At 50.5% G+C, this 15,626-nt stretch overlaps 5 protein-coding genes across 5 annotated transcripts; 2 read left to right on the top strand and 3 right to left on the bottom strand.

The window, feature by feature from the left end:
- Positions 1-109: 109 nt before the first annotated feature.
- Positions 110-4,243, bottom strand: M436DRAFT_40539 (ABC transporter-like protein; the record flags this gene model as incomplete). The annotated part of the gene is made up of 7 exons (XM_013574743.1): positions 110-734; positions 788-865; positions 919-3,019; positions 3,080-3,313; positions 3,365-3,617; positions 3,695-3,924; positions 3,973-4,243. 7 exons carry the CDS (start codon positions 4,241-4,243, stop codon positions 110-112), a joined length of 3,792 nt encoding a protein of 1,263 aa, XP_013430197.1.
- Positions 4,244-5,130: 887 nt separating this feature from the next.
- On the top strand, positions 5,131-6,861 carry M436DRAFT_39788 (WD repeat protein; the record flags this gene model as incomplete). Its single annotated transcript, XM_013574612.1, has 1 exon — positions 5,131-6,861. One exon carries the CDS (start codon positions 5,131-5,133, stop codon positions 6,859-6,861), a length of 1,731 nt encoding a protein of 576 aa, XP_013430066.1.
- A 517-nt stretch (positions 6,862-7,378) lies between these two features.
- On the top strand, positions 7,379-8,122 carry M436DRAFT_61386 (NAD(P)-binding protein; the record flags this gene model as incomplete). The annotated part of the gene is made up of 1 exon (XM_013574859.1): positions 7,379-8,122. The coding sequence occupies one exon, from the start codon at positions 7,379-7,381 to the stop codon at positions 8,120-8,122; it is 744 nt and encodes a 247-aa protein (XP_013430313.1).
- A 1,171-nt stretch (positions 8,123-9,293) lies between these two features.
- On the bottom strand, positions 9,294-13,139 carry M436DRAFT_40599 (putative NRPS-like enzyme; the record flags this gene model as incomplete). The annotated part of the gene is made up of 1 exon (XM_013574753.1): positions 9,294-13,139. The coding sequence occupies one exon, from the start codon at positions 13,137-13,139 to the stop codon at positions 9,294-9,296; it is 3,846 nt and encodes a 1,281-aa protein (XP_013430207.1).
- A 973-nt stretch (positions 13,140-14,112) lies between these two features.
- On the bottom strand, positions 14,113-15,217 carry M436DRAFT_18612 (uncharacterized protein; the record flags this gene model as incomplete). Its single annotated transcript, XM_013574495.1, has 6 exons — positions 14,113-14,201; positions 14,255-14,513; positions 14,566-14,740; positions 14,790-14,867; positions 14,986-15,093; positions 15,150-15,217. Coding segments are annotated over 6 exons (777 nt in total), but the record flags the coding sequence as incomplete, so codon positions are not given.
- Positions 15,218-15,626: the final 409 nt, after the last annotated feature.

The raw sequence follows: 15,626 nt of genomic DNA, 5'->3' as shown, positions 1-15,626 counted from the left end.
AAAGAAGCGGCATTTTGACTCCGATCGAGTCGAAAGTGACAAATATCTTGGTCTGTGGCTTGGCGCGTTTCCGGATGAGGCTGCTGCAGCTATGCTTCCGTACGGACTCCTATTCGCCAGCAGCGACCACACTCATCGTCCCATTGCGTGTCCTGATAACGACGTCTTTACCTGCTCGAACACGCTCTTTCAGGTCCCTGGAGCTATGCGTAATCATCAGTACAGTGTGTCCTTTCTCTGTAAACTCTTCCTCAATAATCGTAGACGAGAGACTCTCATAGTCCTCGTCAAGATTGGCAGCAGGCTCGTCAAGTAGTATGATGGGCTTTCGTCCCTTTCGGACGTGATACCTAACTTTAAGCATCGCACATGCAAGAGACAGTAACTGTGTTTGTCCCATCGACAGTGGTGAGAAGAAAGAGAGAGGTAACGCGAGCACTCGACTGTCCTCCTCGTCATTTTCAAGGCCAGAATTAGCACCTTGGAAGTGAGACCAGAGATGTAGTTTCTGTAATGCTTGCTTGATTTCTTGAGCTGAGTGGTGGTCCAGTGTGTCGAGGTTATCGCGTAAACTTTGATCAGGCTGATTGAATGCATCTTGCGGCACGGCAATGAAGCAGCGCTCACGGATGATCGAAGGAGATGCCTGAGAGATCTCCACGCCGTCTACTTGGATAGAGCCTCGTTGTACTTGACACAATCTCAACAACGCCATAATCAGAGTGCTCTTACCACTATCATTTGGGGTTAGAAGGTGCAAACAAAGCTGGGTTTACGCTCAACTTACCTGCCTGTTTCACCACAGATGAAGACTTTCTTGCCAGCTTGCACATCTAGGTCGACGTTCTCCAGAACTGTGCGTGTACTGTTGTACGTGGTTAGCCAAGTTTCTTCGACAACATGTACAAGTTTGCTTACCCATAAGACACTCGCACACCTTTCAATGTGAGCGACCCGGCGGGGGGCCAATCACGCGGCACAATAGTCTCAACTGCACAGTCTTCTTCATTCGGCACACGATCTTCCAACTCCTTGAGACGCGCAGCAGCGCCAACCGACACTTCCAATGTCGTCCAAGACCCTATCAATCTCAGCAGAGTGGTGTTGGTGACCAAGACCATGTTGAGCGCGATTCCCACGTCAGCACTGGCGTCTTCGGTACTACAGAACACTGCAAGACTGATTACAATGATAGCGATAAAGGCAACAGCCAAGTCCAAAGTCACATTGAGCCAGCGTTGAAGAGACAAGAAGAGATAGCACGCTCTTTGTGAAAGATCCAGACTTCTTGTGTTCCGCTCAAGGTAAGCTTGCTGCCAGCCAAAGACTCTGATGGTGACTAAACCCTCGACTGTCTCGAGGAAGCTCGAGTAGACAGCAGACTTAGATTCAAGCTCTAGATATCTGAGCTGTCGCGAGGTGCGAAGATACACTTTCTGAACGGCGTAGATGAGCAAGCAGTATATCGGCAAGGTGAATACCAATAGTCTCTGATTAGCGAGAAGCAGAGAACACTGCATCAGGATCTTGAAGATTTGAGTACACAGCGCTGCCAACGCAGATGGGAGATCTCGATCAATCAACTTTATGTCCTGACTGAATTTGTTGACTATGGATCCGATGTCATGGTTGAAGTAAGACAACGGTGCTCCCAGGATTGTGCTCAAAAGGTTAGAATGTAGCACAGCCCCTGATCTAGGGGCCAATTTGATAAAGTTGACCCATAGCGTACCGCTGGTCGCCGCCCAGGCGATAGTAGCGGATAGCAGGTAGCCAAGGACGTAGAAGACATCTTTTCCAGTCCCTGCTTCTGTCCACCATTTGATCCAGTACTGCGGAAAGATTGAGAAGAATGAGAATAGCGCAGTACATGTCAAGAGTGCGAGCATGTTCGTCACGCCGACTGACCGAAGATAGTATCGATAAGCTGACATGTCGCCTGATCTGCTGTCAATGTACGATTGATCGTCTTTGGCAGCTAGCTTGCTCTTCTCGATGGAATCCAATTGCGCGTTCTTCTGGTCATCTGGCTCTGCTTTGTCATCGTTCTCGAATGTTTCTGCCAGTGTACCTGAATATGCGTGGAAGCTGTTGTAGTCATCATCAAATTGAATGCGGCTATCCTTCAACAGCAGAATCTTGTCTGCGAAAGAAAATGCTCGAGTAGCATTCGTGATCAAAAACACTGTCGTGTGTGATTTTTTGAGAAGACCATCAGGACCTAGCAAATTGCCAGTCACGCGTTCCTGTGTACGTTGATCGAGAGCCGAGAAAGGGTCATCGAGGATGAGAACATCATGTCGCTGGTACACAGCACGAGCCAAAGCAACTCTCTGTCGCTGCCCTCCTGAGAGCCTTGCATGCCCAATGCCAGCGTCCCTTGCGGCGGGATTGAGCAGAATGTCATTGTCTATGCAGCAAGCATCAAGAACTTGCTGGTACCAGGCATCGTCATGTAGAGCGGATATCCTAGAGGAGCCTTGAATCGTTTCGGAAATGCTCTGTCCTGGCAGCCATGGCGACTGAGTACATAGCCCTGTCCGTTTACTGATAGTTGAGATAGATCCCTTGTGGGGTACAACTTCTCCAGCAACTGCTAGCCCTAGTATACTCTTTCCTACACCAGTAGATCCAGTGCATATAACGACAGAACCACGATCAATGCGAAGATTGACGTTCGCCAGAGTAGGTTTTGTGGAGCCTGCCAGCGTCAATTCGACATCCTTGAACTCGACTGCGACTTGAGAATTGGCATCCACCGAGGTCGCTCCTACCAGACATTCTTGGTGCAGACGGATGTCCTGGAAATGTGGTTTGCTGATAAAATCCTGTATTCTCTGAGAACTGGCCAAGGATGAAATTGCTCGGGGAACAATTGTCATGATCATGTTCGCAGGATGAGTGACCATGGTGAGCACTGCAAGCGTTGTATAAGCTGTTTCTGCGTCCAGTTTCGTGCTTCCCACAGCAGCGAACAGAACGATGGTGACCGGGGGCGTGAAAAGACCAAGCGCGTTTGCTGATTTTTAGTTAGAGATCTTCATGTCAAGGCATTCGACGTGTACTGAGGACAACATACCACTAGCATTGGCGAGCACGGATACCCAGCGCATATCTTTCGAAGCACCAATTTCTGCCTGTCTCAAATTGCTTACCTGACTCTTGACGGCGTTCGTCAGACCAAGCATCTTGATAATCTTCACCTTGCTAACCACAGAGACGATTCTATTGATACGGTCTTGTGTGGCTTTATTCCAGATAAGTTGCTTGGGACGTAAGTTCCGGGCTACGTACCGAGTCATATGGGAGCAGCCTGTGTCGTATCAGTACAAGTTTCGAACACACGGTGTATTTCTCGACTTACCATAAATCATTGGCAACGGAACAATGCAGAACCATCCGATCTGCTGAGCCAGTAAAATCATACCTACAATTACTTCCAACACTTGAGCCCAAGACTCGTGGAACATCTCGCTGAAATCTTCAAGCGCATCAACATCAGTACTCATTAAAGTAACGGCGCTGTAGTCTTTGTGCGTAGTAGAAGGTGCATTGAGGGTGTTTTCGTAGATGAGTTCAACAAGTGCGGCTTTGGTCATGATTTCAAGACGATTGAGCTCATGCCTATACCTTGAAGAAACGATCTGCACATGCATCAGTTAAAGCTAGCAATGACCAGAGATGGCTTGCTCACCGCTTGTCCGATATACACCACGGTAGAGATAATGACTATGGTGCTTGAGAGCTCATAAGATTGTCCGCACAAAGCGTTTGCGGCCAACAGCTGCAAGATTTTGCTTATGAGAAGTGGCTGAGCGTAACGGAAGACGATGAGCATGAACCTTGTGATTGCGACGGTAGCAAAGTCGGGCATCAGACAGTGTACCAAGATCAATGGTAACGTAAATCGGCTTTCTGGCTTCGCTTCAGGGTCGGTCAGCTTGATGCACTCTATACATTTGAATAGCTTACCTCTCTGGTCCCAAACCAGCAGGATCTTTCGACGCAGATTCGAAGGGTCGAATCGGCGAGGATTCTGGGGCAGTGTTTCTAACGAGGAGAGGATATCTTTCCCAGTGAAGAGCATCAAAGCAAGCCAAGCGAAGCTAGCTTTGCTCCATGATCCGGCTGTCTCTTCGGGTGCAATGTCTAGGTAAGATTCGAGTAAGAAGGCTCCCTTATTCTGAGACTCGACTATCAGATTTCCTGCTTCTATGATTGTTCGCAGTACCTGGATTCCCATGAAGCCTCCTTCATGTACCAGTAACAATGCTGAAATGTTCAAGAAGGTTCGTGTAGACAGGTAGATGACTAGAGGCGTCGACGGGCTCACTGATCGATAGTGTTCTCGAGACGACAAGAGCACGAGACTAAGCACTGCAACAAGATGGACGACTTCAACCAGAGCATTTTCGGGTTTAATTGGCACAGATGTGGATATGCCTATGATAGAAGACTGAAAGACCAGCAAGAGCAGATTGCAAGCCTTGCGACCAGTGAGCATATTTTCTCGCATGTGCTCTAATGACTAGCAACTCACGACTTTGATGTCGGCTTGTTGATTTGACGCAATCTTGATACAAGACTTTTTCAACTGATGCCATCTTAGATAGGCGGAGACGATGAAACACAATGATGCTGCAAAGGACAGGGCGAGGATGGATTGAGCAGGCGCGAAGAGAAGCTTCAAGCTCGAATCAGAAGCATTGTCGAGAAACATTTTGGACGATGATGAGCAGCATCCGTGACTGACAAGACGTGGTTGTGCTTGGAGATAAAATTGCGCGATTCATGCTCTGGAAGGCACCAGAGAGAAGCGAGATGGTAGGATAGGGACACCTGCCTATCACGGCGCTGTGCCCCTGAGGACAGAGATAGCAGCGCCGCTAGCCCCAGCCATGATAACTTGGTCAGCAACTGTTCTAGACTCGATACGAGCTACACGTTTTGGAGATTGTGATTTCGTGAGACGAGTACTCGGATATGTTGGTAATGATAATGGGTGAGAGTCAGTCAAGGTTGCGGCGTTGCGGGCAGCGAAACGTCGAGCCCGAGGGACAAAAGTCGACGTGACTGACGCAACTTGGACCAAACCAAATGATAGTAAACCAATTTCCGACCACCGCCGCCATGTCAGATACATCGGAACCTCAGATTGTGGTACCTGACGAGGACGAAGAGGCGCTCCAGAGGTTTCTCGGAACGACGTCATTTGGCAAGCAGACCAAAGGCGCCCAAGCCGACAACAGATTCGAGCAGAGCAAGAGACAGCAACCAGTAGTTCCACAACCAAGCAACAAGGACGAGCATTCGGACGACGATGATGACGATGACGATGACGACTCGGATGAAGAAGAAGATGAATACCCGGTCTCGCACGAGATGGTCTTCAAGACGCACGACCGCGCAGTCACATCCATCACACTGGACGCGTCGGGAGGACGAATGGTGACGGGCTCCAACGACTGCACGCTCAAGTTCCACGACTTTGCTTCCCTCACCCCCTCTACCATCCGCGCTTTTAAATCAGTCGATCCCTCGTCCGTCAAAGGCTCTGCCTCAACCGAAACCCATCCTGTCAACCAAGTCTCGTTCAATCCAATCTCGCCCAGTACAATCCTCGCCATAACCGCACATCCTCAACCGCGCATATTAGATCGCAATGGAGAAACACTCGCCGAGTTCGTCAAGGGCGATATGTACCTGCGCGACATGCATCACACCAAGGGTCACATCTCCGAAGTCACTTGCGGCGTCTGGCATCCTCAAGATCGCAACATCTGCGCAACCGGAGGAACCGACTCGACCGTTCGCATTTGGGATGTAAACAACCCTAGGCAACAGAAGAACGTCATCGTACACAAGTCGAGAGCTGCTGGTTCTGCTGGAAGAACGCGTATCACTGCTCTCTCTTGGTCTGCAAGCCCTCAGTCCAACCTTCTTGTTGCCGCTGCTCTTGACGGCAGTCTGGTCATGTGGGATGGAAACGGTCCATACACCAGACCTGCTGCCGAGATCCGCGATGCTCATACAAAAGACACTTGGACTAGCGGCCTGCAGGTCAGCTCGACTGGTCAGCTTGTCATGACTCGCGGAGGTGATGATACAATCAAGCTATGGGACACCAGGAAGTTCAAGCAACCTCTCAGGACGATCGACTTCCCTTCGATCTCTAGCCAATATCCCACGTCTAACATCTGTTGGTCGCCGTCAGGTACCGAAGTGCTCACTGGCTCTGCAACCGGCGACCTCCACATTCTGAACCCTGCTACTTTGAGATCCGAACTGGTGACCCCAGTAACACCAGGTTCTGCTCTGATCAGCGTCTACTGGCACAAGGAACTGAACCAGATTATAACCGGTTCGGCCAACGGAGAGACGCATGTGCTATACAACCCCAATCTATCACAAGGCGGTGCAAAGACTGTCATGCTCAAGGCTCCTAAGCGTCGTCACATTGATGATGACCCCAACCTGACCATGGATCTATCTCACGGCATTGGTGGCGATGCTGTCATTCTGCCTGGAGGTTCTGCGCCATCGGCTGCTTCCTTCGCCTCAAGACATCCTACGATTGGACTGACAGCCTCCGGTAAATCGAGAGATCCCAGACGGCCACACATCCCCAATACCACACCGTTCGCGAAGAGTAATGCAGACGCAGCTTACATCAAGGAACATATTCCGCTCAGTGGCATGCGCGAAGAAGATCCCAGAGAGGCTCTTCTCAAGTATGCTGACAAGGCTAAGAATGATCCTCTGTTTACAAATGCCTGGGCTACCACTCAACCAAAGACGATATACGCCGAGCTTAGCGATGAAGAAGACGATGGGCCAGACAAGAAGAAAGCTAGGCGATGATGTGATGATACACTTCCGTAATCTCCACCATCTCACTGGCCACGACGTACCCCAAAAGTAAATCAATGATACCCCAATCCGAATAACGCATACTTATATGAATTTCTGAAACATAAGTTTGACAAAACGCGTGACTGCTGCAATTGCCCAGACGGCCCGATAACGCCATGAGGCTTCCGCAGGCTTATCGGCATGGCCCCACTTATCTTTTGTGTTGACAGCGCCCAACAGACCATACAGATTGCTGGGAGTTGCCATGTGGTGCAATTGTTTTATCTTCGAACGCATTCTGTTTCTATCGCGCAGGGCCCTCCGAGAAATCCAAAAAACTTTCCTCCATCTTTCTCAACATTCCCCATCCATCAACAAAACTTCACGACGCTTGCTGCAGACCGACGATCACTGACGACACCTCTGCCAAGCTATACAGCTTGCACACCCCAGCCATCACCCACTAGGGTTACTTCCCGATCGACAACATTTCCGCGAAAGAAGTGCAACAAAAAAGGGAATCACAATGAACAAAAACACCATCGAAGCAAAGGTCGTCTTTCTCACTGGAGCCGGTTCGGGTATTGGACGAGCCACAGCACTCAAGCTCAGCAAACTAGGAGCACGCCTGGCACTCAGCGACATCAACATCGAATCATGTCGGGAAACCGCCAAGCAATGCGCCGGAGGCCCTCACCAAGTCAACATGCTCAACGTAGCAGAATACAAGCGCTGCATTGAAGCCGTCAAGGATGTGATAGGCTACTTTGGCCGTGTCGACCATGTGTTCAACTGCGCGGGCATCAACCCCACTGCCCGAGACTTGGTCGACTGCTCCGAAGACTATTTCGACAAACTGGTTGCTGTGAACCTCAAGGGCGTCTACAATGTCACCAAAGCCACGATTCCTTACCTGCGCTCTGGAAGCGCCATTGTAAACGTGTCTTCCATCTGCGGCATCCACCCTCACAAGCAAATGGCCATCTACTGCGCGACCAAATACGCAATCATTGGTTTCTCGAAATCCATGGCTTTGGAGTTGGGACCCAAGGGTATCCGCGTCAATGTTGTCGCGCCCGGCTACATCGAAACGCCGACGAATTCTGCGGTTATGGCTGGCGAGGAGGCGTTGAAGAAGACGGTGGATCAGGTTGCCATGGGACGTATGGGCAAGGCTAGCGAGATTGCTGATGTGGTGGCTTTCCTCATGGGCGATGAGAGCAGGTACATGAATGGTTCCGTTGTTGAAGTCAATGGCGGTACAGGATAGAGGTCATGGGAGGCTGGTGTGTTTGGAGTGGTTGTATTTTTCATTGCGAGTCGGTTATGCTATCATTTATTCTTGAGCAGGGGCTTGGGGAGTTGAAAGCGAAATGGAAGCCAGTGTCACAGGACAAAAAGAGTTAACGTCAAAAGTTCTGTTGCTTTCTCGGCTCACATCGTATACAGATTACACGATGGTTATGCTTTTCAAGATCAAAGACTGGATCGCAGTGCGTGAAATGGATCATTGAACTGAAGCCTACTGTTTCGAGGCATGGAAAGTGCCAGTCTCATCTGTGCCCAGCCCTGCTGCTTTCCTATCCTCTCTCTGTCCGCATCCCATGTCCCCATCTCCGGCTACATTTCTTTTTCTTTGCCCAATTGCTTTGTATATGGAGTGGTGATTCTGTGATCAAGTGTTGAAGATGATGAGGTAATGTTCTAGGGTTTCGAGGCTAGGTGGAGTGTGTGTTCCTTCGATGGTGGGCTCGCATTCCATTTGCTACGTTTCGGGGACCTCTGCTTTTCTGCCGAACAGCACTGAATTCGTTTGATAATCGCTTGTTGTATGAATGAAAAGTGTGAGTAGTTCTGTGATCTCTAGAAGCCAGTAACATGAATCCATCTTGCCCTAGGTATACTACCTCGCCTTACCTTGTTACAAAGCCTTTGATCTGGATATTTGTGGTCAAGTTAGTGGAGCAGGAAAAAAGTAGCCCCACCCTACACAATTGACTACAGAACTCACCTACTGAGTTGTCTTCATGCAGAAAGAAGGTGTGGATCGATAAATCTGAGAGCTGCGTAGGTACAACAGATGTGAAGCTAGTATGACGAATTAGTATTTTTTGTCGCGATTGGATGGTATCTGCCAGCTTGATTAGTACAGAAAGACTTGCAAAGCGTGACAAAAACAACTGGTTCCCAAAGGGAAACAAGAGAACAACCCCCAGAAATCTGCCGTTGTTGATGTTTTATATGTTACAGAAAGACATGATCAAACAAACAAACTCTCCCGACTCCTGCAGTAGCGTTGTAGCAAACGAGTGTTCCTCTCTCCACTTAGATGTGTGCGTTTGTGTTACAGTATAGGCCGTGCAAAATATACAGTCCGTCAGCAAATATTACAATGAAATGCTCCTCTTTTTTCTTCCATCTCTCTTTCACCTCTTCTCCACCTAGATGGGCTCATCACGGGGCTCGATCAAAATCTCGTTGACAGCAACGTGAGCGGGCTGCTTGAGTGCATAAACGATCGAGTTGGCGACATCTTCGGGGTCGAGGATCTGAGCGCCAGAAGGCTCGCCGTACTTCTCAACAGCCTCCTTATCGCTGGACATGGTGAGGAGGTCGGTTTGTGTGTTTCCAGGTTGAACACCGGTGACACGGAGACCCTTGCCTGCGGTCTCGAGACGCAGAGCTTGGAGAGTGAACTCGACGAAGACCTTACTGGCTGAGTATACACCGAGACCAGGGAAGCACTTACGACCAGCGTCCGAGGAGATGGCAACAATGTGACCAGAACCGCGGGAGAGCATGCCAGGCACAATCGAAGACAAGCAGTTCAACAGACCCTTGCAGTTGACGTCAACGGTTTGTTCCCATTCGTCGACCTTGGCGTTGGCCATCATGGTGAAATACATGACACCAGCGCACGAGACAAGGATGTCGACCGGACCCAACTCTTCTTCAGTAGCTTGGACGAGAGCCTCCATCTGTTGGCGGCTCGTGACGTCGGTCTGGCGGACAATGACCTTGCCTTCACGGACTGTGAGTCTGCGCTTGAGTGCCTCAAGAGCATCTGTGCGACGAGCAGCAAGAGCAATATGGCAACCTTCTCTTGCGAGAGCGACTGCGACAGCGGCACCGATACCCGATGACGCGCCGGTAACGATGGCGACGCGTCCGCTCAGGGGTCCTCTGCGAGGCATGTGTGCAGCACCACCAAGAGAGCTCAGACCTGAAGGAGGGCGAGGCAGCCATCCTCTGGCAAACCAATGGCGAGCATATGTCTCAAGGAGAACAGCATCGACCTTGGGGCGTTCGACAACGGAGCGGAAAGGTCTTGTGGCCTCGTTGTTGAGAACGACAATACCTCTGAGGAACTCGACGCTAGGCATACCGCTGCGAAGAATGTCAACAGTGAAGTTGCCATCACCGCCCCTAACGTTTCCTCTCTTCTCAATCCACATGGTAACCCACTCTTCCCATTCAAGAGGTTTCGTTGGGTAGCCGAGCTTGTCCAGATCTTCGAATACAGAGCTCATGTCGACAGGGGTAGGGTCTCCAAGATGGAAGACGAGCTGCTTGGCTTGAGATTGATTAGCAAGGTGGATGATGGCCTTGCTGACAAAGTCGACCGGGGTCATCTCAGCGCGCCATCCCTCAACATCTGGGTGGAAGCCGAGATGAACAGACTCAACAATCAGGGCAGATACCAAATCCCAGGCATTGGCAGAACCGGTCAAGCTGTGACCACTGATAGTACCAGCACGCAAGATCTTGACCGGCAGGCCACGGCGACTAGCCTCGTGAACAAGTTGTTCAGCGACCCACTTGGTCTGGCCGTAACCATCAAGGAGCTTGTCTTGAACAGAGTCTACGTCAAGCATAGCGAACTCGGGCCAACCGTGCTTGGAAGGAGGCAAGACACCGTTTGTGGAAACATACTGAACAGTAGCACCTCCCTGGGAGGCAAGACGCAGAATCTCTCTGGTACCCTCGATGTTGGCGCCACGCAGAGAGGCGTAGGGGTAGATCAAGTTGACGGTGGCACCAGCGTGAACGATGACGTTAACTCTGGAGACCAAATCCTGCCAGAGATCCTTGCTGAGACCAAGGCGCTCACTAGAAAGATTACCGGGCAGGATTTCAACACGCTCCATGATAGAATCTCGCCACAAGCCCAAATCAAGAAGATGTCTTCTCAATCTTGCGATACCAGCCGAGTAGTCGCTACCTTCAGGGTTGTTGAAACGCACCAAGCAGATTATCTGAGCGGAAGTGTGCTCCAGAAGATCGCTGAGAAGGAAAGCGCCCAAGAAACCGGTTGCGCCAGTCAGTAGTACAGTCTTGGCTTTGTTAAGAGGGCAGAACTTGGCTCCGTTGGCCTGGATATCGTTATCAAGCGTAGAGTCCTTACGTAACACAGCAGGAAGATCTGCTTGAACTGCTGCAGCATGACCATCTCTAACGCCACGGACGGTGTCGACGTGACCGGCAAGAGTGGGAGGGTCAGCAAGACGAGCAACAGGGACACGGAAGCCGAAAGTCTTTGAGAACTTTGCGGCCAGGTTAGCAAGCGAAAGGGAGTGACCACCCAGATCGAAGAAGTTGCTCGAAGGATCAATGATGCTACGAGGCATGTTCAGAGTGGCTGCCCAGATTTCGGCCACGTCGTTAACGCCAATGGGATCCTGAGCCTGAGCAGCCTTGGTTCCATTGGCACCATTCGCGGGAGTTGTGACGGGTGCCGGCAACTTCTTGAGATCGACCTTTCCAGAAACCTCGTGCAGAGGCATCTCATCAAGCACGACCCACAATGAGGGCAGCATGTACTGTGCCAAAGCCTCAGAAAGTGCTTTGCGAGCTTCGGGACTGTGACCTGACTCGAGAATCTCAGGGAACTTGCGGTTCTTGGTTCCCTCCTTGTCGCGTACAATGTATGCCACCAACTGTCTGTCGAGACCCTCGCCGTGAGCAATAACTGCACACGTGCTGACAGCAAGGTGAGTGATGATGGAGTTCTCGACCTTGGCGGGCACGACAGAGTAGCCGCGCAATTTGATCATGGATCCAACACGACCAGTGATCTCAAGGAGTCCGGAAGGAAGCATACGTGCCAGATCTCCAGTTCTGTACATTAGAGCACCTTCAGTCGAATCGTATTCATCTCTCAAGAAAGCTTTGGCGGTAGTCTCGGGCAGGTTGAGGTAACCGCGAGCCAAAAGGTCTCCACCAAAGAAGAGCTCTCCGCTAACACCATCCTCAACTCTATTGCCAGCCTCATCGACGATGTAGGTGTGCTTGGGGTCGAGAGAGGGGCCAACTGGGCAGTAGAGGGCGGCCTCATCGAGGTGTTCGAGCATCTCTCCAATGTTACCGCAGGCGATCTCGTGTGTTTCACAGGCACTGTAACAGTTGAGTAGGCGGACTTTGGGGAGGGCTTTGAGGGCGCTGCGAGCGAGGTCGGTAGACACAACCTCGCCATTGAGCCACAGGACACGCAGCTCAGGGAGGCGCTCGGCAATATCAGGGTGACGTGAGAGGACAGTGGCCAGAAGAGTGGGAGTCATGAGAGTTTCTGTGATTTTCTTGGCTGCAAGCATCTCAACAAGGGCGAGGGGGTCATAGCTGACTTCGTCAGGGACAGCGACGACAGTGGCTCCACGCAGGAGGGGACGCAGGATTTCCCAGACGAAGAAGACATTGCACGCAACACGGTCGCCAGGCTGCTGGTCCGAGACAGCGAATCTGAGATTATATGAGAGTACGGGTGCTCTGTGGGGATTGGCGATACCCTTGGGCTTTCCGGTGGTACCTGACGAATAAGCAACAAAAGCAAGGCGATCGAGATCATCTTCAGCAGGCAGAGGTGCTGGCTCTTTTTGGTCACCATTGATTTCTTGTGCTTCGTCGTTGAGAGCCAGGACTGGGACGCCTTCCTGAATCTTGCCAACTTCAGATCTGTGAGTGACAACAACTGCCGGTCTAGCGTCGTCAATGACGTCGGCCAATAGATCCGGAGGGTATGCGAGTTCGAGAACCAGGAATGCACCTCCAGCACGAAGTGCAGCGAGACAGGCAATCACATAGTCAGCACTGCGTGGAAGTAGCACACCGACGAGTGTGTCGCGACTGACGCCGTAGTTGCGGAGACGTTGAGAAAGAGCCTCAACGATTTGGTCGAGCTCGGCGTACGAATAAGTGTTTGACTCGTCCTCGAGAGCAATGGCATCAGGCGTCTCTTTCACCTGTTTCGAGAAGAGAGCCGACAAATCCTTGCCAGTATCAATGATAGGCATGATGCCGCCGGGTGGGGGAATCAATTCGGGAGAGGGGTTTGTGGGGGAGGTCGGATGAACTGTTGGTATGCTCTCGACGCAGTGGTTGTTCCTGCCCAAACTTTTGGCAAACTGGCAGGTTGGCGGCCAATTCCACCCTCATCCACCCGCTTCGCAAAAGCACGACATCGAGTCTATGAGAGCTTATCCCCAGGACTTTGTGCCGTTGTGCAGCAGATCTCCAGCCAGTGACAAGCCACATAAGTTAGTTTATCTCGACCAAGGACCCGAACTTTAGCCATGGAATAAACGCGAGATTTTTCAAGAATCTGGGACGCCCAGATAGGGAATGTTCAGCGCCGGGTTTTTGTGAAAGACAATTGCCCTGTCTAGCACGTAGTGAAATTCTTGAAAAGCTAGTCATCTTCTTATCATTCATGCGTTTATGCAATGTACTTCTCTATGTCCTAAATGCGGGTATATGGTGAATCTGACAAAGGAAAATGTGCTTGGTCGCTCGTGAGTACGGTGGCCTTATGACTCCCACCTTCTACCAAGATCCGGCTATGCTGTGGTCTTAATAGGATCTCCAATGTTGTGCATCCTTCTGATGCGCTCCTTCAGTTGACGACTGTATCCCTCCATCGTCCAATCGTTTATCTGCGTCGGCATCCGGAGATGGTGTCGCGTGCTCTACGCGAACATGGAACTCTTGCTTTCTCCGAACTACGAAGCCAGTTGCCTTTGTAATCGACTCATCATCGCGCTCAGAGCCATCGGTCGAAGAGTTGTCTGCTTCGATCTGTGTGTGGAGGTTATTGTGCGGTGGGCCTGAGTTCTCAAGGATACCCATCTCCATATCTTCCGAACGGCCGCTGAAAGCATGGATCTTTGACTGGGTCAGAGTCTTGTCGTCTCCAGTTCTGGTCATGCGAGATCGTCCTCCGGAGTGATCTCCAGTGGTAGTGCTCGGCATGACAGCACCATGAGGGTTGTTCTGTGCTCGTGCAACCTTGGAGATGAGTTCTGACATCGTCATCTCAATGTTGAGCTTCACGATATATGCGAGAGGGTGGAATTGCACTACGTTGGTATCAGTCCTCGCACTTCTTCAGCAACCACACCGGATGACTTACTGTATACGAAAGAGTTCTTCAGAGACATCATTGCGATAATGAGAACGTCCATCGCCAAAGAGAAGCCAATGATGTACAGGTTGAATCTCACCAGGCTCTCATACTTCTTCAGACCTGGTTTAACGAGATTGCGGCGAACGACACGAACGAATAAATAGTTGAGAGCGGCATCAACGATGAGATAGATGACCTTCTCGCACCTGTCCCATACGTCGTTGATTTTGATGTATGTCTCGTTAGTTTGAAGTCTTGCGGGAATCTGTCAACGAGTCAGATCTGATTATCAGTCAATCATTGTTTCGAGTCCTTACCCAGATACAATACACGGATATGTTGATGAGCGTGATAAGAACAGCAACACCAATCTTGAGGTTTCTTGCCTTCTTGCGATCCAGCATGAGCACGCCAACACGGTTGATGATGATCTGGAGTAGGAATTGAACTTGTAGAGCCCATAGCGTCAGAATGCTGAAGTAGAACGCGAAACTGAAACCGAGTCAATGAGATGATATATGACCGAGGTTCACCTTCGTACCTAGGAGCAATGATGCCTCTTATATGTAGCCAACAGGCTATACTGAAAGCAAGGCATACGGCAATCTCTGCCCAAATCCTAAGAGCAAGGGTACAGTCAGAACGTTTCTTGTGGAAGGGCGACAAAGATACAGGCGGCATCAAAAAGCCATCTGATGGCTCTTTATCCGTACTAGCTTCAATCTCGCTTTACTTACATCCACAAGTACGCATTGCTTAGCCTACCAAGGCCATATCGCTTATACACAGCTGTTGATTGTTTCATGGCTTTCCATGTTGTCAAGAATCCAAATCCTAGCGTGAAGCTGTCATTGGGTCAGATCTCGGGGTCCTTGTCATATGCTTCGTGGATCCATCATACCCCCAGCATAATGATGCGATGGTGAGGTCGTCTCGGGTCACCTCCTGTAGCTCGAAGCTGTCTGATAGGAAAGTCTTCATTGTGGCAGAACCGATTAACGAAGGAAAATCGGTATAAGACTTACCGTAGCTGAGGTATCCTCAGAATATGTACATTGAAGACCGATTATTTCCTGGAGCCGAGAGAACATCTTTTCCGCCTACAGCTCAGCCCAGAATCGTCCAAATGTGATGCGCTAAGAGCCGACGGTACTGGATATCTCTTTACGTACGATGAAGGGGAGCACAGAGTTCGACAACGGCGTTAGGGTGTATGGAGTCTCCCAAGTCATGTCCCTGTGCCCTGCTCTGCGTGTGTACAGGACGTGTCCATGCCCATTGCGGGCTAGATTTGCACATCCGTAGGGCTAAAACGTAGACCTAGGACACGATCAGAAGTAAAATAAGGTATGTCTATCGGCCCGGGTGTTGTAGGATG

This window comes from Aureobasidium namibiae, assembly GCF_000721765.1.
Source record: "Aureobasidium namibiae CBS 147.97 unplaced genomic scaffold scaffold_3, whole genome shotgun sequence".
Classification (NCBI taxonomy): Eukaryota; Fungi; Ascomycota; class Dothideomycetes; order Dothideales; family Saccotheciaceae; genus Aureobasidium; species Aureobasidium namibiae.
Note: the sequence above shows the minus strand (reverse complement) of the source record. Positions and strands in the feature narration are given on the sequence as shown.